Source organism: Amphibalanus amphitrite, unplaced genomic scaffold (assembly GCF_019059575.1).
Source record: "Amphibalanus amphitrite isolate SeventyFive unplaced genomic scaffold, NRLGWU_Aamphi_draft 000744F_arrow, whole genome shotgun sequence".
In the NCBI taxonomy this organism is placed as follows: Eukaryota; Metazoa; Arthropoda; class Thecostraca; order Balanomorpha; family Balanidae; genus Amphibalanus; species Amphibalanus amphitrite.
Window position 1 is genome coordinate 40,470 of NW_024882238.1, and position 21,668 is coordinate 62,137.

Genomic DNA, 21,668 nt, shown 5'->3' on the forward strand with positions numbered 1-21,668 from the left:
GGTATGGGCAAATATTTTTGGAGATACAGCAAAGGGGTTGGTTTCCAACCTTCTTAATCAGTTGTCAAAGCATGCATATTTGTCTAGTGTACACACAGACACCAAAACCTTATACTTTTGGCCGGTTCTTATATGCTTTATTGGCATGGGAAATGTGTGAACGAACTTTTGAGACACCCTGTATAAGCAACTAGGTACCCATCAGGATTTCCACGAAAGACCTTGTAGATTCTGCCGAGATATGAGTGGCAAATCAAATTCGGGGCCTCATGTTGGCTGACGGTCTGTCAGTTTCATGGTTTCAGGCAGGAGGAAAGCTATAAATATTCCAACACAGTATAAGTTGGTGCAGAACACGCCAATTTGACACAGGGCATCGCTTTTCCGAGACTGCCCAACAGATGTCAGAGCGGGATCCTTGCCCAAAGCTCTACCTATCTTGAAGTCAGCAAGCCCTCAATATGTGTGCTGGTGTAGGTGTGGCTCTGCTGTTGACTGAATGGTTGAAATGCCTGTACATATTGTAATCATACCTCTATATTATATGTTGAATCGATGTTTTGTATAGCCAAGAATACCCTGTACAAAGAGCTTGAAACACAAAGTTACATGTTGCTGTTAACCCGCGCCCCAGTGGCGGTCTCAGCCAACTTCGCCCTAGTGAGGGGGGGCATATGTTACCACCCACCTCTAACTCAAAAACTAAGAGGGCTAGAAAGACGCGGTAAAAAGCAGTCGATAGCTCTCAATGCGTACGTTTGAAAGTATTTCAGTCATTTTTCACCTTAGAGCAATATTGGGGTCACCAGAGGTCATCAAAGGTCAAAATTTGCCGATTGTCATTATATTTTTCAGAAAACATGCCGCTATCTCAGGAACTATGGTAGCTAGAATAACGCAGGAAAGAGCAATCGATAGCTTTTGAACTCTTCTTTTGAAAAGGTCATTATCAATATTGACCTCAGGTCAACGGTTTGGCCTCCAGAGGGCAAAAAGTCCAAAAATAGCTGTTTTTACGAAAAGTGTTTTTCGACAATAACTTTCGACTACAAAAAGCTACGACATTTCTATTGCCAGAATCGTGTTCCTCTCGCCGAGACGCGTCGAATGAACTATAATTTGACCTTGAAAGGTCAAGTTGAAAATTTGACCTCAGGTCAAGGTCATGACCTTACCGGAAAAGGTCATGTTGCATATCAATCGATGCGTCTCAACAAGGCAAACACAATGAGACCAACCCCAGCGTTCTATCTCTTTCCAATCGCGAGTTATTGGCAAAAAACTGTTTGTAGCCTCAAGTGACCTCGGATGACCTGTCTAGAGGCTATCAGCAAAAATGACACCTTGGTCATCACGAGTGGACTAAATCATTGTGATTCTGAAATATTTGGACTGTTCCGATGCGTACACACGGATCTAGAGGCATTTTCATTTTTCTCCATTGACTTGTAATGGAAAGGTTTCGCCACTGACCTGACCTTAGGTCACGGATATAAAAAATCCGAGATATACAAATTGTAGGCGCCCATAACAGCATGCAATCCAACAAGTTTGAAACCTTTCTGACAAACACTGCAGGCTGGACATGATTGCAAACTTTTTTTTAGGCTTGGTCAGTTAACTTGACCTGGTGACCTGACCTGACATGACCTGGGGTCAAAAATTTCACACATTGTCCAAAATCGATGTACCAAAAGCTACCCCAAGCGGCGCGGCGCTACGCGCCGCGGTTTTTTATTCACACGCAAAAAACGCGACAGGGTGGTAACATATGCCCCCCCCCCCCCCCCACTGGGGCGAAGGTTAATAGCAAACCATTGTCATCGGTTAGAATAGGGCTGTAACTCAATGCCATCTGATATTTACGTTCAATTTCGTTACCAGCACAATAAGGTATCAAACGATCAAAATGTGACAAAACATCCATGTTCCAATCACGCTCGTCTGAGCTTTCTCATTTGAGTTGACCTGAGCCGATCGATTCAGTGATTTGTTGTTGCTTTACTCGTCAGTGATCCAGTTGCGGCGCTAAACGGTTCGCTGGTCCGATGCTCCTTTATGTTCGCCAGCCGTTAATCGCCAACATCATGGAATCTAGCTTAGCTCACTTGCAGCACACTTCGCGGTGAACTAGACACTAGTCGAGCGTGAGAGCGCACTGTTGCACCGGGTGTGACGAGTCGGTTCGTCTGAATCTGCATCCCGTAAACTGCTCGCGTCAGTCGCGCTCGACCAGCCTGAACGGAACCCCCCTTCAGAAGGTGTGCCACCGAGCGCCACGTCGGCCTGTGTGACGCGCGTGACGCCACTGTGACGCGTGTGTCACGATTGGTGGCCGACGTCATGTCGGTGATTCTTTCATTCTTGGCTTTATGTGTGACGGAGTGGTATGCGCCGATGTGTTAGCTGGTCAATACAAAGTTACAATCCCGCCCCAGCACCAATGATTGCCTTCGGCTGAGATGCATAACGAAATCGTAGCACATCATCATTTAGTCCACAATGAACGGGAACATAACCACAGTAAATCGTACCTAATCAAACCGATTAAAAGTTGAAACAATCACGGCAGCCTTAGCCCTTATTGGAGCGAAACAATAGGTACCTAAGGACGATTATGCAGCCACGTCCGGTGTTAATCTCTTTAAACACCGATCTATAACACTCGGTTACACAAGTTTCGAGTAACATGATGAAAGAAGAATACAAAATTACACCTCCTGGCTCCCCACGATGAAAATTATGCTTCGACAATCAAGTGCCCTGAACAAGCTATACTCGGCGTTCAGTTATTAATTATTATAGAAAGCATTCTAGGTATCAAACACAGTTATCAGACATTATACCACATATGAACCAAAAGGCAACTAAAAAGGACAAAATGTGACTATAGGTATGCATCTGTTTTCAAAATTCTATAGAAAATGAGAACAAATATTCTTTAGCCAAAAGAATCTGTCTGGCAGTGGTACAATTTCTGCTTAACGTGAGACCTAAACAATATTTTTCACGCATAAGCATTGTTGTATTTCACGAGACATCAAAAATTCAAAAAGTGTTTCAGTTTCAGGCTAAATTGAATCGTCATAGGAGCAAAAACCTGACTCTTTAGTTTAATTTTATTTTTTTACCGAATCATCGCAATGATTCGGCGTTCAAAATCCTGCAGTGATGGGAAAATGAAGAAAGTCCTGCTGGATATTCATGGCAGCGACGTGAAGATATGGCCCCTGCGCGATAGGAAAAGCAAAGGATCGAGCCGTGGACGCAGCAAGTCCAGAGGTTCCAAGAAGGCTGGACGGAAAGGATCGAAGAGGAGGTCCCACTCCAAGAAATCCGGAGGAGCTTGCGGAGCAAAGCCGAGGAGGGTCAAGAAGAAGAGGTCGAGCTCACGTAAGGCCAAGGCTCGTGCCTGCGGAGCGCCGAAACCGAAGAAACGCCGTGTTGTGAAGAAGAAGAAGTCGTGCTAAATGTTTCATCTCTCGTAACAACTACACGCCACAAACTTAGACCTGTGCTGTCAATGTCTTCAGTGCTAAATATAAGTATCGAACTTTGACGTTGTGTGTTCGGGACGAAGGAAACGATGGAAAAGACGTTTTGTTTGTCAGAGACTTATTCAAGGTATAGAGGACTTGAAGAGCGTATAATAGAATGTCTTAGCATTCTAGCCACTCTAGCCACTCTATAGCCACCACTAGCCACTTAGCTCTGAGCCACTCGCAAGTCAAGGCTATCAACCAAAGTCGGCTGACAATTGATGCAAACAGCTACAATTCTGGTACAAAAAAAAAATGTTATATTTGGTAAATTCGACGATCACTGGCAGCGTTATCTTGTACAATAAGCGTCGTTCTTACCCACAATGACACACAATCAGCAGTTTGGCAACAAGTGAAAGCACAGTAAAGGCACCTCGCGCACACACGATAGGTGACAACAGAACCGTAACGATAACGGTTTCGCCCTTAATCATTTATGGACGATAATGCCCGGTACTAGATTCACCAATTACTACGAAAACGCACCTCAGCTCAGTGACAGTAAACACATTTCGGGTGGCATTTCTTTCCGTTCACACCACACTTGCATCCGCCAGAAATGTCTCCTTTGCCCTGGAAAGTAGATATTCGATTTTGAGATGGAAATGTGCATAGGTTTCTTGACAGGCTTGGTTTATTTCTAAATCGTATTCGAGCACTTAGGCAAACAAGTTGTAAACAAATTGTAAAATAAATTTGATCTTCTAATTCTATTAATAATTCGCCAATTAGCTTCCACTCGTAGCAACTCGATTTACGTTTATTGTAAGCAAAGTAGCGTCTAGCATATGTGCAATTTTATGAACTAAAAACGATCTCTTTCCAGCGGCTGGCCTTGAATCGTGGGCTGTTAAACGAAACTCCTATCAAAATCGCTGCCGGACAGTCAGCATGCTAAGTTATTCATATTATAAATGAATCACTTGATAAAAAGATCTTATAACGCAAAATCAAACCTTGAATACGCTAAAGGACATACTCTATCCAGTGTCCTTGTTGACAAACGTTAATTTTCCGGTCCCGATCCAGTTTGATCCGGTTTGATCTCGGCCAGTCGAGTGCTGCGGTACTCACCCCGGGTCCCCAGCGTGGCTGGGCAGTGATCCAGCACACCTCGTTTTTGCACATGGAGCAGCGCACCCAGTCACAGCCCCACTTCTTCATCAGTATGACGTCACAGATGGGACAGCGCAGCGCGTCGCCGCGGGACACCATGTCCTGAAAATGGATAGATGATTGTGAAAAGGTCAGGAAAGCGTGCACACATTTTCTTCAATTTCATCAGGTACCGACTGCATATCTGAAAGAGTTACATGAAACTACTTATAATCTTGGTAATGGTATATCTATCTTGGTAATATTCTAATCTTAGTAAACTACTCGATACATCTTGATAAAACGCCATAATTCATCGTAAGAAAGTGGTCAGTCAATGACTAAATATCAAAGTTACAGAGCCTGGGTCGGACTCACATCGAGGTATTGCTGGGTCTTTTTGGCGTCCTCACTGGTCTCGGCTTCATCCTGCAGTCGCCGCTGGTACGTCTTACAGTCACAGTCCTCGTGAATGGCTCTGTAGGTGGCGACAGTTAATCGGTCAGCTCAGCCAGGGACAGTGAAAAAATCGGAGCTTCGTTTGAATAAATACAGGTCAAGATCGTAGGTACTAAGAGGAAAGGCTACCACCCAGCCAGCAATTTTACTCCGGGCCCAAGCAGGCTAAAGTGCGGCTTACCCGAGATTTTAGTCGGGCTAAAGTCGGCTAGGGCTTGGGCTAAAGTCGGCGTATGACACAAAAACGCCGACTAAAGCCCATACTCCGCCGGAGGTATGCCCGCTCTGCGAGCTCCGGACAGCCGTAGTTAAGCCCTAGTTGTGCGACGGTTGGCGGTAGCCTGATGTAAGCCCGAGCAAAACGTGACTGGCGCAGAAATGCGCATGCGCGAACAGCATATCAAGTATGGCTAAACTCCGGCTTTACACCAGTTAGCCAAAGGAGACAGCCAGCTTTATCAGCCCGCGCTCCGCCCAAGTTGAGCCTGCTTTGGATGCGCGGGCAGATGTCGGGCTGAGCTGCAGCTGGCCACACTCGGGCATAGCTGCGGCATGCCCAAGCTCAACCCAAGTAAAAATGCATTGGTTTTGATCAAAGTGGGCAAACCCAAGATAAGCCCAAGCTACCCGACGTTTGCCATAGTTTAGCCCAAGCGAATTGCTGGCTGGGCAGACGAGTGGCATCACTTTCACGAAATATATCAATACTTGAGCGTAAAAAAAAATAAGCTTCCCTTGTCATAATGTGCTGGTGCGAACGAGAGAAGACTAAAGCATTCCTAATCAGCTAACTCAACTAGACAACAAGAAACCCAGCCCCCCTCACTAGTCACTACCAGCTACCCACACACTACCACACCCAAACGCTCCAAACTAACCACACACCGCTCACGTTCGCCAATCCGCGACACCGTGTCGCCGCCTCCCCTCACCTGCAGGTCAGACAGTTGGGCCGCCGGCACACGGGGCAGTTGAAGACGTTGACGTTGTCCTCGAACACGCACCAGCCGGTGCAGTTGGGGGAGCGGCAGTGGAACGAGTCGGAAGCGTTGGCCTTGGCGTGGTTCAGAGAGCGGGCCAGATGACGCTCGTACTCGGCCGGACTCACCAGCTGAGGGCGGGGTAAAAAGGTGTTATTGGGTTATTGGGTATTGGGCGTTGGAAACTTTAGGACTCATCATCCACAATAAGTTAGATAGATTTGGGTAAGAGGTTTCACGATTTCACGATGTCCATACACCAGGGATAGCATTACGGCCGGAATGATGCCCCGTACTTTGCGTGTGAAGCCGCGAAGCGCGTGAAAGTGACAGCAGCTGGATCAAAACTTCATATGGGGCACAAATGACATGATAAAGCGATCTAACGCCGCGAAAAGCGGATTTACAAGCGTTGGAAACATCATTTTCCTTCGCAGCCGCTCAACACAGCTCCCGTTCAGTTCGAGGTAATGCGGTACAGCCTACCCCTCCAGGCGCAGATTACTGGTGCCATCTAGCGAGCGGCCAAAGAACCAGCACTGCAACTGCAGCAGCGGAGCGTGGACTGGGGCCGCCGGCCGGCAACTGCGTGTAGTGCGGCACAGTATACACCTTCAGGCGCCGACAGCTAATGCCATCTATGAGCAGGAATACAAGTAGAATACACTGCTCAGTTTACAAAACGGTCACTAATGCTGACCGCCCCCGCGCAGATATCATATCACGCTTCCTGTACAAATACCAGCAATCGTAAGTACTTACCTACTCATAAAAAATACGTGCCGAATCAAGCCGTTACAGTGTGCAGCTCCACCTTATCATTCAGAATCAGACTCCCACTTACCGCTTTGATCTCGATCTCCAGTAGGAGACTCTGGCAGCTGTATTCCGGGCTCATGTAGGGACATTTGACCTCTGCTGTGTCGCTGTGGGTCACTGTGCCCTCCAGACATTCCCTGAAGACGAAATGGCGGGAAGGGGTGAATAAACACCAAGGTCACAACATAGAAAGAAGAAAGCACAGGTAAGTATGATTAATTTCTTATTGGCATACGTTTTCTATATACCATGGCGAGCACATAAGTCACATTAATACCACATCAATGTGAAAATACTAAGCCAGAAATCACTTTCTGAAACGCAACTTTTGATGTAAGACTGGATAACGGGAAAAATAATCGTTATCATCGTGTAGTCTATCTGTCGCTGTCTCCCTCCCCCTTCCCTCCCAGTCTCCCATCGCTCACCTGCAGAACATATGCAGACACTCCCTCAGCACCACGCCGGCCGCCGGCTCCACGTCCAGCATACACACCGGACACTCGAACCGCTCGGCGTTCGGCACCAGCTGCTGGCGCATTGCCTCCAGGTGCGCAGCGTAGTTGGAGTTGGGTACCGCACCGGCCGAAGGCGCCACCTTTCCACCTCCGCTTGTAGCCCCGCTTCCGCTTCCGCTTGAGCTTCCGCTTGTAGTTCCGCCTCCACCGGAGAAGAGCGCCACTTTTTCCAGGACAGAGCCGGATGACTGGCGGCGCACCGCCCGAGCCGCCGCCACCGCCCCCGCCCCCGCTCGGCGGCTGGCCATCGGCGAGGACTTGGAGCCGACTCCTGTCGTCCTGGTGACTTGGGGTGAGGTCTTGGTGGTAGGTGAGGTGGTTTTGGAGGCGGGTGAAGAATGGACGGTCGTTGTGGTGGGTTTAGCGTTTGCTGTCTCAACAGCTGATGACGAAGCTGAAGAGCCTGATGGAGATCGAGAGGCGTCTGGGCTCGTTTTAGCAGCTGGCGACGAAGTCTTGGTCACGGCGCCGGTTTTTGAGATCGTTGTCGCATTTGCTGGTGAGGCAGTAGCCTTGGCAGTGGAACATGAAGTTTTAGGACTCGCATCCACCTCTTTGGAGGTACTAGAGGGTTCTGCCTTCTTCACAGAAGAGTTCGCTAGCCGAGAAGTCGCGACTGGAACACGGGAAACCGGAGAGGCTACTTTACCACTCGGGGAGGGGCCTTTCTTGTCGGGAATAGCAGCATTCAGAGGAGATGTACTGCCGGCCTTCCCGGCATTGCTAACAGGAGCTGCAACATTCGCTTCCTTGGCAGTAGAAGAGGCATCAGTAGATACCTTACCCGTGACACTGCTCACTACGCTTCTCACTAAACCAGGACTCTGTAGAACATCAGAGCCCCTGAATGACTCTGCCTTTGTCGCCAAAACCTTCTCCGATCCATACACTACACCATTCATCAGCGAAGCTCCCTCTGGAGAGTGTTTCTCATCCGCTTGTTCCTTCCCTTTCACTAATGTAGTTTCCCTGGCGCCACAATCATTATGCTGAGGAACAGTCCCATTGGGTGCTTGCACCGACTTTGACTGAGTCTTAACCTCAGATAGACCAGTCTTCGGCTTTTCTGTTACGTCAGCCTTTGGCTTTCCTGTGACGTCAGACGCCACCTTCGAATGTACTGTAAGTTCAGCCACGCCTGGCGCCATGAGTGTAGCCGGTGGACTGGTCACCTTCACAGCTGCGCAGGCGGCCAGTGAGAGGGCCTTCATTGGTTCGGAGTGCATATCAGGTGCTAAAGCCGTCATCACTGTCACAGAGGAGCTGGCTGTATTCCGACTAGTAGGGGCAGGGGTGGGGGCAGGAGATGCGGATGCTGAGGGGGAAGAGGACGTGGCAAAGGCAGTGGAAGATGTGGATGGCGTGGGGGAGGTCGGTGGACTACTGTATGTATCGTTAGAACCAGTATTAGCGGTTGACGAAATGGAAGAAATGTAGGCATTGGTATGGACGCCCGTACCCGTAATGGGCTTCTGCGTTGTAAATGGTGACAAATCAGACTTCATAGACGATTGAGTCGAGGTTTTAACGGGGGCCAGTTTCGAATTCTGGCTACCTACCGGTCCTTGGTCACCATACGCTACACCATTCGTCAGCTGAGACGAGCTTGGTCCGCTGCAGCTTTTCTTGTCCCCAGAATCACCGTCCGTCCTCGTTCCAGGCACCGCCGATCCAAACCCCGCCGTGGAGGGCGCAGCCCTACCCTGCAGAGACGACACTGTCACGTCTGTCGTCCTAACCCCGCTCCCCGCTGATGCAGCATTCATGGGCGTCCCGTCGTCTCGCAGAACCAGGGCGGCGATACCCGGTAGCTTGAGCGATGCGCCACCTGGCTCCGGTTGTACGCGTCTGGCAGACGACTGTTCTGGTGACAGATGGTCGGATGAAACCTGACTTGATGACGCCTGTCCTGATGACACCTGACTTGATGACACCTGTCCTGGTGGCACCTGACTTGATGACGCCTGTCCTGACACATGCCCCGCTATCGATTGGTCGATGCCGCTCCCTGCTTTCTCCACCGTCTCACGCCGCCTCAGAGAGCTCGGTGAGCGCTGTTTGGCAGGCAACGGGGGCGGAGGAGAGGCCCCATCGCGCACCGCCAATAGACCGCTCTGTTCGAACGTGGATCCACCATCGAACACTGTCTCGGCAGTCTGTACAGACCCCGACCTTGCGGCAGCAGCGGTTGAAGGGTCTGGAGTGGTGGGGAGGGGATGGGAGACCGCTGGCAGGGAGGGTACGGTGCCGGTTGGTGGCGAGCGCTCCCTGGCTGAGGTCTGCTGGGTGGAGCCGCCACCTGATGTAGAGCTGAGATCCCGCTCTGAAATAGGAGATAAGAGCGTATATTTGAATGAAATCAGAGCACATCTGGTGACTGGTACACCTTACTAATGGGATGGAACCGATATCAACCTTAATAGGCATATTAATTACCGTCATTTACGCACGTTGATAACAAATTATGATCAAGGAAAAGTTGACAATAACACAATCATCTCTGTAATCTCATTTGGATGCCAGATTCATCTATAAAACATGGTACAAGACGCAGAAAATCTCAAAGCAGGGTCATGCTGAGCCCTGTCATTCCATTCTCCGCAGCGAAGTCACGCACCTCTATTGAGCTCGGCGTCCGCAGCTGTGCACAGTTGCAGCGAGCCCGGCGGTGACGTCACGCCCGTCAGCTGGCGCCTCTTGGCAGGCAGCGGCGGCGGCCTGCCGGAACACGGTGACGTCACTGGAGTCAACGCTACTGACGTCACTTGGCAGGGGAACAAAGCCCCCGCGGTCATTGGAAGTTCCTAGGTGTGCATTTAAACAAATCCGTACTTTGATATCTTTCGTCGTGGGCTGCCTAGCTGCCTCTGGGGGATAGCTGTCTATCTATTGAGATTGAAAAACTGTCTTCTTGCAGCGTCAAATTTCATCGTGGGTTTTGACGTAGGTCCTCTAAAATGCTCAATCGTGGGTCGTGCAAAATTGGGTTCGGCTAATCTACCAGGGTAAAGGCGGCTGTATGGGTGCTCAACAAACTACACAAAACATAGATCATGCCTTTATTGTTATTAGAGCGATTCAAGCAGTTTATCAACATGCCAAATTTTTGGCAAAACGCCATACTTACACCTCCGCATCGGCTCGCCTCTCCACCGGCGACACGCGCGCCCCTTCCGTCGCATCACAGCACTTCTGTTTCCCATCTCCGCCGGTAGATGTCACATCACTCATGCAAGTCTCCGCGTCCACTCCGTTCGGCACGCCCGATAGCCGACTCCGGCTTTGGACCCCATTCTCAACCGTCTCTCCCTTTGAGGGACTCTGTGCAGCGTCCGTGACGGAACTTCGCTTGACGTCACGTGCCTTAATTGCCGTCGTCGTCGCCGTCGAAGCGCCTTCCGAGCCATCGTCGGCGTCGTGAAACTCGTCGCCGCTGGCTGACGGTTGTCGGCCGCCCGCCGTGGCCCGGGCGGGGGCGGGGGCGGACTCGGGGGCAGGGGCGGGAGCGGGCTCGGGGGCGCTGGGCGGCGGCGTGGCGCGGAACAGAGCAGCCGTGGAGATGGGTCGGTCCCGGTAGACGTCGGCCGCCCCTGCCGACACAAGAAAAACTCGTGTGAGAGGCTCTGTTATTGCAGTGAGATAAAAAAAAAACTACGGACTTTCCTCTGTATAAAATATGGAAAAATAATCGCTAGTTTTTGGAAGAGGCATTTCGTACCGAGAGCGATTTTTGAAGAACGAGCAACATGGACAATGACTCATCGATACACTACTAGCACTTGACGGTACGGTGGAAGTTCAGTGCTGACTGCTGACCTGGCTGTACAGTGGAGCAAAGTACTGACCTGGTGGTACAGTCAGGTACAGTACTGACCTGGTGGTACGGTAAGGTACAAGTACACGGCCGACCCGTCGCTGACCCCACTCTCCACCAGACTGCGCTGTTCGGCCTCTGGTTCCACCAGCCGGCTGTCCAGGATCCAGCGCTGGCACGACACCGGCAGCGCATAGTCGCGCTCAATCTGACCGACGAGAGGGCGGGTTACAGGTAAGAAGTCATGGGTCAGTAGTCTGGGGTAAGAAACCACGGGCCCTCGGTCACGGGTCAAGGATAAGGGCACAGGTCATGGGTCATGTAGTCAGTGACCTTAGGTTGGAGGTCGAGGGTCGGATATATACACGGCTAATGACGCGTTTCTACGGCACGCTGGCATTCGACTCAAATGAAAGGGAAAACAATTAAGGACTAGGTCCAGCTATAACGCATAAATCCCGAGATGCCATGGAGGGAAGTAGGCGGCTAGGCGCCATTTACTGATATTCGTGTAAGACTCAGAGCAGCAATGCAACGCTCCATTGCTTTATCATTGCATTCATTGTACAATCCTTGCTCCCTCCAGCTCACCAAGCTCATCCCCCATCGCTCCCACCCTCCAGTCGGTACTGACCTGCGTTTTGAGCTCGTGCACGGCCATCAGAGGTGACAGCCGGAGCGGAATGGGGCCCACGTGACACTTGCGGTCCTCGACGAATAAGTTCACACTGCACAGAACAGAGAGAAACGTCAGGGCATAGAGGCAACAGCAGCTGACAGGAAAACAGACTGCACAGAGCAGACAGATGTCTAAGCCCGGGCGAATGCACAACCAGAGCAGGGATGGAAAATAAAGTTGAGGAAATGGAAGCGAGAGAGAGAGAGAGAGAGAGAGAGAGAGAGAGAGAGAGAGAGAGAGAGAGAGAGAGAGAGAGAGAGAGAGAGAGAGAGAGAGAGAGAGAGAGAGAAGAGAAGAGAAGAGGAGAGGAGAGGAGAGGAGAGGAGAGGAGAGGAGAGGAGAGGAGAGGAGAGGAGAGGAGAGGAGAGGAGAGGAGAGGAGAGGAGAGGAGAGGAGAGGAGAGGAGAGGAGAGGAGAGGAGAGGAGAGGAGAGGAGAGGAGAGGAGAGGAGAGGAGAGGAGAGGGGAGGAGAGGAGAGGAGAGGAGAGGAGAGGAGAGGAGAGGAGAGGAGAGGAGAGGAGAGGAGAGGAGAGGAGAGGGGAGGAGAGGGGAGGAGAGGAGGGAGGAGGGGAGGAGAGGAGAGGAGAGGAGAGGAGAGGAGAGGAGAGGAGAGGAGAGGAGAGGAGAGGAGAGGAGAGGAGAGGAGAGGAGAGGAGAGGAGGGGAGGGGAGAAGAGAAGAGAAGAGAGGAGAGGAGAGCTAGGAGAGGAGAGGAGAGGAGAGGAGCGGAGAGAAGAGGAGAGGAGAGGAGAGAAGAGGAGATGAGATGAGATGAGATGAGATGAGATGAGATGAGATGAGATGAGATGAGATGAGATGAGATGAGATGAGATGAGATGAGATGAGATGAGATGAGATGAGAGGAGATGAGATGAGATGAGAGGAGAGGAGAGGAGAGGAGAGGAGAGGAGAGGAGAGGAGAGGAGAGGAGAGGAGAGGAGAGGAGAGGAGAGGAGAGGAGAGGAGAGGAGAGGAGAGGAGAGGAGAGGAGAGGAGAGAGACTGATTTTCAGGGCACCGGAACAACATCAACTATCAAGGCAGAGAAGATGCAAATAAATACTCCGCCAACGGAATACCATGTCATCTGATACGGCCAGGATGACGTCATAGGAATGAAAGCGGCTCGTCGAAACATTGCAGATTTACACTGTGGCGCAGGTGTTATGGCAACAGGGGAAGGCAAGGGCAACGTTTACACTTCACTATAAACAGGACTGAACACTATCCAGATTTAACTGAGCCGTTGCCGTCCGATCTGAATCATCGCGAGCCAAATTTATCACCGAAGCAGTGCAGCGCTGAAGTAGGTCACGGAAAATAGCAGGCGACAAGACCCTAACTGTGCGCTTTCCCGACACCGTGCCAACGAGCACACGATTAACATCACGCGGTCACATTGGGACGGCAGCTGATGCGGTCTAAAACGTTCTCAGCTGTCCTCGGGAAAATTAACCAATAAGACTTCCTATACTAGCTCCCTCCTCGTTCTCTCCTCTCTCTTTTCCCTCCCTATCTGCCTCTCTTTCTCCCCCACCCTCTCTCCCTCACGCGCTCTCACTCTCTCTCTCTCCCTCCCCCTTCCTCTGTCTCTTTTAAGATGTCACTCACGTTATAACTGTGCTGGCCAGTCGGCTTTTCTCTGCCTTCAGAGCCGCCAGCCGGCGGGCCAGCGCCGCTGCCTCCCTGTGCTGACCACAGTCGATGGCGCGCTGTAGCTCCAGCATCAGGTCCGAGCAGCCTGTAGGCCAGGTCAGGTCAGGTCAGATTAGGTCAGGTCAGATCCAGGGAGCCTGTGGGTCAGGGAAGGCCATATTGCTTGGTCACGTCATAGAAGGTCATAGTAAGGACCAGGGTAACCGATGAACTTCTGACTGGTTATAAGCGACGCAGATTAGGAATTGGCCTAAAACAGATAACGAATAAATAGGCATTGATTGCGGAAGAGCCAACACAGGATCTTACTAAAAAGGCCAACAGGAGAACAGCCAGTCAAGTGTAATGCAACAAATTCAATTTCACCGAAATCCGCAAGGCCAATTGTGTCATGCTACGTCCTATGTTGCCATGTGTCTATCATACCCCGTGAAAGAGCTTGAATCACCAGCGAGGTCCACCACGCCCGGACCCGGCATGGCGGGGCGGATGGTACACGAGCCTCACTCTCAGTTTACCCTCCCTCAGCGAAGCCATCTCAGTGGGAGGTAAACACACCACATACCACCGAAATGCCGACACCGACACACCGGGCGGCGGTGGCGGTGGCGGCAGCGGCCGGCTGGCCCAGTGCCCTATTCCGCGCCCCACCCAGGGGCGACACGTCAGCCAAGCTCTCGGCCACGAGCCCTGCCAACTCGGTCGGGTTTCGACAGCGCCGCACCAAACGCGAGGCTCACCGGGGAAAGACATTGGACGAGAGCGTTCCCGATAGGATAGACGAGACAGAACAGCGCGGCTAGGGCGGTAGAGCAACGCCACGTGCGAGGTATGGGGTCAAAGTGAGGAAAACGTGGACATCTAAACAAGCAATATCTTGGAAATAAGTGGGCCACTAGGCGAAGTGGGCAATCAGGACAAGTTCAAATATGGACTGTTCGCACGGTTCACACTTAGCATGTGGGAGCTAAAACTGGCACAGACAGACCAATAACTCGAAAATGATAATGCATCCGCAAGGAGAAAACGTTCAAATTAATGTAAGCACCACAGAAAAAAGGCATGAACACAAAAGGTGCACAGTTAGTGGTGCGAGTTCTGCGGGGTACGCTACATCGACAAGAGGTTAATCAAAACACAATAACAAACCTCGGCCAATGTTGTCCACAACGTGCAACACCCGGGAGCTCCTCATGATCACAGCCTCTCACCGACCACCTCACAGCACCACCCGCCCTGCCGCGCGACCCGTCGACCCACTGGGTATCTGCGTCACTGGCGCCGGCCTGACCCCTCGCGTCACCACATGGGCCCCGAACCACCCCGGCTGGCCCGCTCACGTCACCCAAACCTCCACACCCGAGAGAGGGTCACCCGCGTGCGCCAGTCACCCTGCCACGGCCACCTCCGCTCGCGAGAGACCCGGCACGGCGCCCAGATAAATATACCTGCTCTAAAAGCGCCCTCTCACTAACCTTGGTCGGGCTCCAGACGCTCTGGACGGTCGGCAGCGCCACCGCCGCCGCCGCTGTCCGCGGCAGTGCTGACATCTGTGGGGAGGGGAGCCGAGCTGGTTGGACCGTTGCAGGTAGCGCCGGCCGGGTCTACTGCTTCCTCTTCTGCGCCCGCTGCCGCCGTTGCCGCCGTAGTCGCCGTCGTTGTCTTCTCTTTTTGTTGCTCCGGTGCGGGCGCCGAATCTGTCGAAGGGGGCGCCGGTGCCGGAGCAACGGCGTCTCGCGGCGGTAGCGCACGGCTCTCTACCGCTGCCGGAGTAGGTAGCTGACTGTACAACACACCATCTCTTATCACAAACTGAGGGGCAGTCGAGTCCCGCTCCACCACACAGCGCACGCGGCCTCCGCGACCGTCCGGCACAATAAGTGAGTCGCCACGCCACTGTGGCTTACCAGCCGGCCGGCGGCGAGCCTTCTCAGCCGGAGAGAGCTTCCAGGGACGCGGGGCGACCTCCACGTCTTCATACTCGTGTACAGTGAGCGGCGGCGCCGCGCCACGAGTCTCCTCTAGATAGTCAGAAGGAGAGGCTTCCTTGATGGCTGGGAGTGAAGGTTCAGCAGCGCTGTAGGCGCGTCCTAGAGTACCCAGAGGCGGCGCAGATGGCGCCGGGGCAGGAGTGGCCGGACCGGCGGTCGGCGGAGTGGAGATCGCAGCAGCAGCAGGAGCCACATTCGAAGACCGCGACTCAGAGGGACGGAGATGACCGGACATCGATGTCGAGTCTGACTCTGATTCATCGTCAGCATCGTCAGCGTCCGTGGGATCAGCAGAGAGCGACGCTGAGCTGGACCGGTGACTGTCCTCTCCTGAGGGCGTCGGCGCCGCGGCCTGCTGCTCCTGCGAGCCGCGTGCCGCCTGCCGCTGAGCGAAGAACGCCAGCCGAGCGCGGCGCACCTCATCCATGTCTGGCTCATCACTCGTTGACGGGCGGGAGGCAGACTCTGTTGATGTTGACGGGGCAGACGGTGTTGCCTGAGATGCCTCCCGCTGCAGTAACTGAGCCACAAACGTCGATGGTAGATTAGGGCGTTTCTTGACGGCCGGCTCGGCTCGTTCAGGCTGAGTTTCTCTCTGATTGGGCCCTGAACCCCGAGAATCGCTGAAGAAACTGCGCCGGTCGGCGGCGGTGAGCGATTCTTTCGGTTCCGCTCTGCGACTAGTAGCTTCCTGACGATCCTTTGTCGCGGCTCCTGCCGATCCGAATACACTCCCGGCCAGGGTCACAGGTCCGTTCGCCGTGCGCCGTTTGTTACCCTCCTCTTTCTCCACCGTCTGCCTCCCACCGCTACCCCAGGCGTTCATCGTATCATCACCCAGCTCCAGGCTGCGGTGATCACCACGAGCAGGCATTGGTCGACGAGGCGAGGCGCTATCCCGACTCAGAGACCGTGTACCCAGAGAACCCTGACCAGGGAACGTACCCAAACGGTGCGCCACGCCACCCTGTACGACACCCAGACTCTCCTTTCGAGGTGTCGGCTGCGGCGGACTGCCGCCAAAGTAGCGCTGCATTTCGGCACTCCAGTCGGGCGCGCCGGGCCGCCGCGAGCCACAAGCCTGACAGGCTGAGAGCACCGCTCGGTTGATGAGGGTGCACCGGCTGCATGACCAGCCGGCAGAGGGCACAGAGGCCGCCTCCGCACGGGCCAGCGCCGCCTGCCGCCTCTGGGCGCCCGGAGAGCTGAGAGTCTGCATGGTAGTGTCCAGAAACTGGTTCAGGTCGCGCACCAGAGTTGGGATGTCTCCGTCTCGCTGTGGAGTCGCCGACCCAGCCGAGGTCGGCACTGGACGGGAGGTTTCCTGGGTAGAAACACTTCCCTGACGCATACTGAGCCGAGGGGCGGGCTCTGGCGGCTCGGGGTCCACTCGGCGAGCCTCTTGAGGAGAGTCAGACTTTGCACGTTCACTGGATGCCACCGGCTGAGTGGTCTTTACCATTTCCTCTTCCTTCACTGGTGGCTGACTTGGTTTGACACACCTCTCGGCACTGTCCTCATGCCGCGGCGCGGACGGAGCAAACTCAGCCGCCGCCGCCGCCGGCTCAGTCTCTGCGTCCACATCATCTGCGAACGGGTTCATCGTGTCCGGGTACTCATCCTCGTCAAACGGGTTGGTCGACTGGACCGGTGCCAGCACGACGTTGTCATAAACGCCGTGCTGTTTCGACCTGGGCACGGGCTCGTCCGCGTCTTCAAAGGGATTCCCGCTCGGTTGAGGCCCTTCGTCGAATGGGTTTCTGTCGGCGGGGTAGCTTTCTTGACGCACCATTTTGCCTCGAGAGACATTCGACGGCGGAGCTGCTTGTTTTGGGGACTGAGTAACACTGTTGTTTTTCTGAGCTGCAGAATCAGAGCGCAGTGATACAGGGCTAGAAACATTCTGCACCTTTGCATTGTTTGTCTTAGTTTCATCACTTTTCTTTGTCTTATCACTGAAACCCGATGTTGCACTCGACGCACCACACGAGACCCTACTTCTCTCCGTCTTCAATCCCTGCTTCGCTACCTCCGGCGAGCTCGATTTGACACCCCCAGCGGCTCCCCTTTCCAGCGCCGATCCTTTCGGAGATCCCACACTTGCCGACGCTGAGCACTTCTCAGTCTCTGTCTCCTCTCCCTTCTCCTCAAACTTCTCCCTAACCAGCATCGCTATCGTCTGACACGTCTCACGTTTCTCACGCTCCATTTCGGCGTGAGATTTCCCACTCGCCACCAGCGTCCCATCGTCTCCTTGTGCACCATAATCATCGTCCACTCCGCCTAGAGCGCCGCCCAGGTGCGAGTGTGACGGCAGAGTAGCCGACTGATCAGCCCGCCCTTCAATCAGCTGGGCCGCCTCACGATCCAGTGCACTGATGTTTGCTAACATTGAGAACCGCGGCCGGGCGGCGGCCGGGTCACCACGAGATGAGGACTGTTTCGGCGAGCGATCGCGGCCGAACAGACTTCTCAAAGGACTGCGGTTCTTGGCCGGGAGCGGCGGCTGTGGCGGCTCAGGGTCGCTTTTGGGTGGCTCGGTGGGTTTGGTGGACGATCCCGTACGCTGGAGCGGAGACTCGGCTGATGCGGGCGTCAGGGAGGAGGCCGGAGCCGGAGCCGGAGCCGGAGCTGGAGCCGGAGCCGGTGCCGGAGGCGGTGGGGACGGCTCTGAGCGCTCCTCCTGGTCAGCAAGGTGGCGGAGGACCTGCAGTCGCCTCTCCACCGTACCCTCCGGCGGCGCCGCGCTGCTTCGAGCGTACACCATGTCCGCCAGCCAGTCCAGCTCTCCGTCCGGCTCGGCGGCACGCTCACTGCGACTGCGCCGGTCCCTGCGGCCGCGCCGCTCGCGGGCGTCCGAGGGTTTGCTCTCTTCGGGTTTCTTCCGTTTGTACCAAAGCCGAGGACCGGCGGCCACCGAGAGGCGTGATAGGGTCCCCGCGCGGGGAGTCGGCTCTGGGGTCCGCTCGGCGGCAGACTGCTGCGCTGAGTCCGACGGTAGTGCTGAGCCCCTGGTTTCCTCTGGAGTACGAGTCCGAGGTCGCAAGACACCTCCCTCCAGGACCAGGGTGTCCGTTTGTCGGCTGGTGGTTCGGTCCAGACTCCGCGCGGTTGGTGTCGGCGGCTCGGCACGGCCCGGCGGCTGTAGACTACAGAACTGCCCGGCGGCCGGCGGTGGCGGAGCACGCCGCTTCCCGCGCACATGGCGCACCTGATCGGAGGGCGCTGGTCGGGTCCGATCAGCGGCGGCCCCGCGTCGCGCCGTGCCGGTCCGCGCCGGCCGACCGGGCTGCTGCTGGCTGCCGACCGGCGGCGGCGGCGCGGCCCTCTTGCGCGGCCGGTAGCTGAGAGTGCGGTCCTCACTGGAGGCCCGTGCAGGCCGGCTCGGCGGCGGTGAGCCGGTGACAGCTCGGCGCCGTTCGGCCGACAGCGAGCGACGCCGCCGGAACAGACGCAGCAGCGAGAACAGGCCACGCTGGGAGCCCGGGTCGCCGCCGGGCCCCGGGGAGCCCAGTCTGAGACCGCCCGGAGGCATGGCCGGCGGACTGGCGGTGCCACCACTCCGCGGAGGGCTCTTCACTCGCTGGGTGCGCGCCGGAGACTTGGATTTGGACTTGGTCTCGCGTCTGCCGCGTGCCGGGCCGACATTGCTCTGCGGAGAAGAAAAGCCATTATTAGGAAAAGATCGGCGACACCAAAAACACTTCACGACTTCTCAATTTTTCTAGCGATTACCAAACAGACTTCAACATAAAATCTAGAACACCATACTCCTCACAGCCACAGATAACTAAAACAGGCCTCAGCACAAAACACAAAACAAACATCACCTCAGCCTGGTAGCTGTCAATATCCCCAAATCTTTATCCCCAAACAACAACAGTCCTGTCACCCACCTCTCTACTCCGCTCGCAACAGCCTCACAGCATCTCCCACCCTTCCAATCGTCACACAGCTGAACCACAGACACAGACAGCCTCGCCAGCAGCGCTCGACCGACTGACGGACGCGAGCGGCCGGAGCCCGATGACCCAGAGGTCAGGAAGGGAGGTGCGCCGCGCGACCGACGCGGCCGCTCGTCGGGACACGGCCGTCGCCGCCGCTGACAGCGCGTTATTTCTGTCGCCCGCGCTCCCAGCGTGTTTTGCTTGGAGCGACTCCAGCTGCTGCGCGCGCGATTCGACGCCTATCTGGTCAGGGATGACCTAGCGACCCCGACAGTGACCTTAGGTCACTCTGAGGTCATCGGTGACGGGTACTAGCGGCCAGACGACCCGAGACTACTGGGACGTGGTCCGGCGCGGGCGCGACCAGTGGCATCTATTTTACACTCTTGGCACGGCCTTTGGCAGCCTCGTCCGGCGCGGAGGCGCAGTTAATTCAGAGGGTGATGTCGCCGGTGGCGGCGGGGAACCAGCTGATGGCAGCGCCAACCGGAGGTGCACGCTCGTCACAGATGATAGTGGGATCAGGGGAGGCACAGAGGATCACAAAGGGAGGACGCAATCATGACGGACCAAGGGCTTCAACTCGGAACACATTTGAGTGGGTAACGCTATGATCACATCATCTAGACGTAACCGAAACCTTAGAAATACGGAACACTTTCGACCTAGCCAAGAGATCATGGGCACAAGCCTGCAACCACGTACAATTCAACACAGTGCTTAGCACATTGTCTCTGTCCACCAACCTTCCACAGCACATCTTCTCCAGCACAGCCCATCTCAGTCCAGCCCGACACACCACGGCGCACCAGACCCGGTCTCACTTCGCCAGTCCCTGGCAAAGTGAGAGCCCACAGTGACTGGCCCGCCGCCCCGACCGACGCCCGCCAACGATATAAACAGAACGGAACCGCCCCCGCCCCCGCCCGGACCCGACACAAAGCCAGCCGCCCCCGCCTAAAGACTGAGAGGACCCGACTGGTCGCGCAGTCAGCGACATTTAACCCTATTAGTGGCAGGCTCCTGGCTACCCCCTATTAGTGGCAGGGGGGGGCTGTTTACGACCCCCCCTTGATATCTCGAGATCTAACGGGCCGATTTTCAAAATTCAAAAGGCATTCAATTTCGCTCAACGTGATCTACATTTCTAAAAAATAAAAATTAAAAAATGTCAATAGGGGGGGGGGGGTAGAGGGGGGTAAAAACGGGCAAATTGCAGATACATTTTAGACTGTTTATCACGGCCAGGTTTCTGAACCAATCTTAACGCAACTTTTGCCGATCGATAGAGAATGAACCAGGAATTCACATGGATCCTAAAAATATGCATTTTCAAAAATCATAGGCGGATACAGATCATTGAGATTGGGGGTACACAAAAAGTATAGTAAATAAGGTTTTTGTTGGTACTGTTTCTAAAAAGGGTGGTAATGGTCTTGTTATGTTACAATTTTCTTATGAGAGAACGACTACAATTGTATTGGTCATGCATAGGCGGTGTCAGGGCACCTATGTTGGGAGGTAAAACATAACCCCCCTTTTTGGACGCCTGGATCCGCCTATTATAGCAAAAACGTGTCAAAAGAGGATGCACAATAACTGTATATGTTATCACATAATACCTTTCATTCACTGTTCGTAAAACTGGTGCAGCATCGTGATCTTCGCCCAAATGACTCGCTTCACGAATAGGACCCCCCAATTCCCAGTGCTCTGGAGCCGCCCCTGGTAAAGTTATGAACTTGAAATTTTCAGGGAATGTGCCCAATTTAGTTTTAGGAAAAGTCAGAAAATTTCAGCATCGTAGCTTCAGCGGTTTCGGAGATATTCCCGAAAAACTGAGGGGTGGATAAAAACACCCCCCCCCCTGCCACTAATAGGGTTAATGACCAGAGGTGGATGTAGAACGAGACAAGGCGCGCGTCCGTGAGCCCGCGCTGTGATGGAATCTAGAACAGGGACGTGGTGCGAGAAGTTTCCGCTCTGTTCGCAAAGGTCAGGCCAAGCGGATCTCTCTTAGTCACACCCGTCGGTATAAACAAGACCAAAACAAAGAACAAGAAAACAGAGATAAAAAGTGTTTGAGATACACGCTCCTTTCGCAGCTTCACAAGCTGGAGGTGTTCTAAGACTTCGAGAATCAGGGTTAGAATGATAAAATGAGTGGCAG

General features: G+C 54.0%; 1 protein-coding gene across 2 annotated transcripts in view; it reads right to left on the minus strand.

Moving 5' to 3' along the window:
- Nucleotides 1-3,776: 3,776 nt before the first annotated feature.
- Nucleotides 3,777-21,668, minus strand: part of LOC122365501 (mucin-17-like) — a 35,420-nt gene continuing 17,528 nt past the window's right edge. For both annotated transcript variants that reach the window (XM_043336768.1, XM_043336769.1), the window contains 12 exons: nucleotides 15,036-19,203; nucleotides 13,516-13,645; nucleotides 11,862-11,955; nucleotides 11,288-11,435; nucleotides 10,541-11,003; nucleotides 10,031-10,131; nucleotides 7,324-9,736; nucleotides 6,921-7,032; nucleotides 6,029-6,207; nucleotides 5,016-5,115; nucleotides 4,617-4,760; nucleotides 3,777-4,115 (listed from right to left, as the gene is read on the minus strand). In XM_043336768.1, the coding sequence (XP_043192703.1) occupies nucleotides 4,035-4,115; nucleotides 4,617-4,760; nucleotides 5,016-5,115; nucleotides 6,029-6,207; nucleotides 6,921-7,032; nucleotides 7,324-9,736; nucleotides 10,031-10,131; nucleotides 10,541-11,003; nucleotides 11,288-11,435; nucleotides 11,862-11,955; nucleotides 13,516-13,645; nucleotides 15,036-19,203 (8,133 nt within the window). In that variant the 3' untranslated portion in view covers nucleotides 3,777-4,034. The remainder of the gene's footprint in view (nucleotides 4,116-4,616; nucleotides 4,761-5,015; nucleotides 5,116-6,028; nucleotides 6,208-6,920; nucleotides 7,033-7,323; nucleotides 9,737-10,030; nucleotides 10,132-10,540; nucleotides 11,004-11,287; nucleotides 11,436-11,861; nucleotides 11,956-13,515; nucleotides 13,646-15,035; nucleotides 19,204-21,668) is intronic.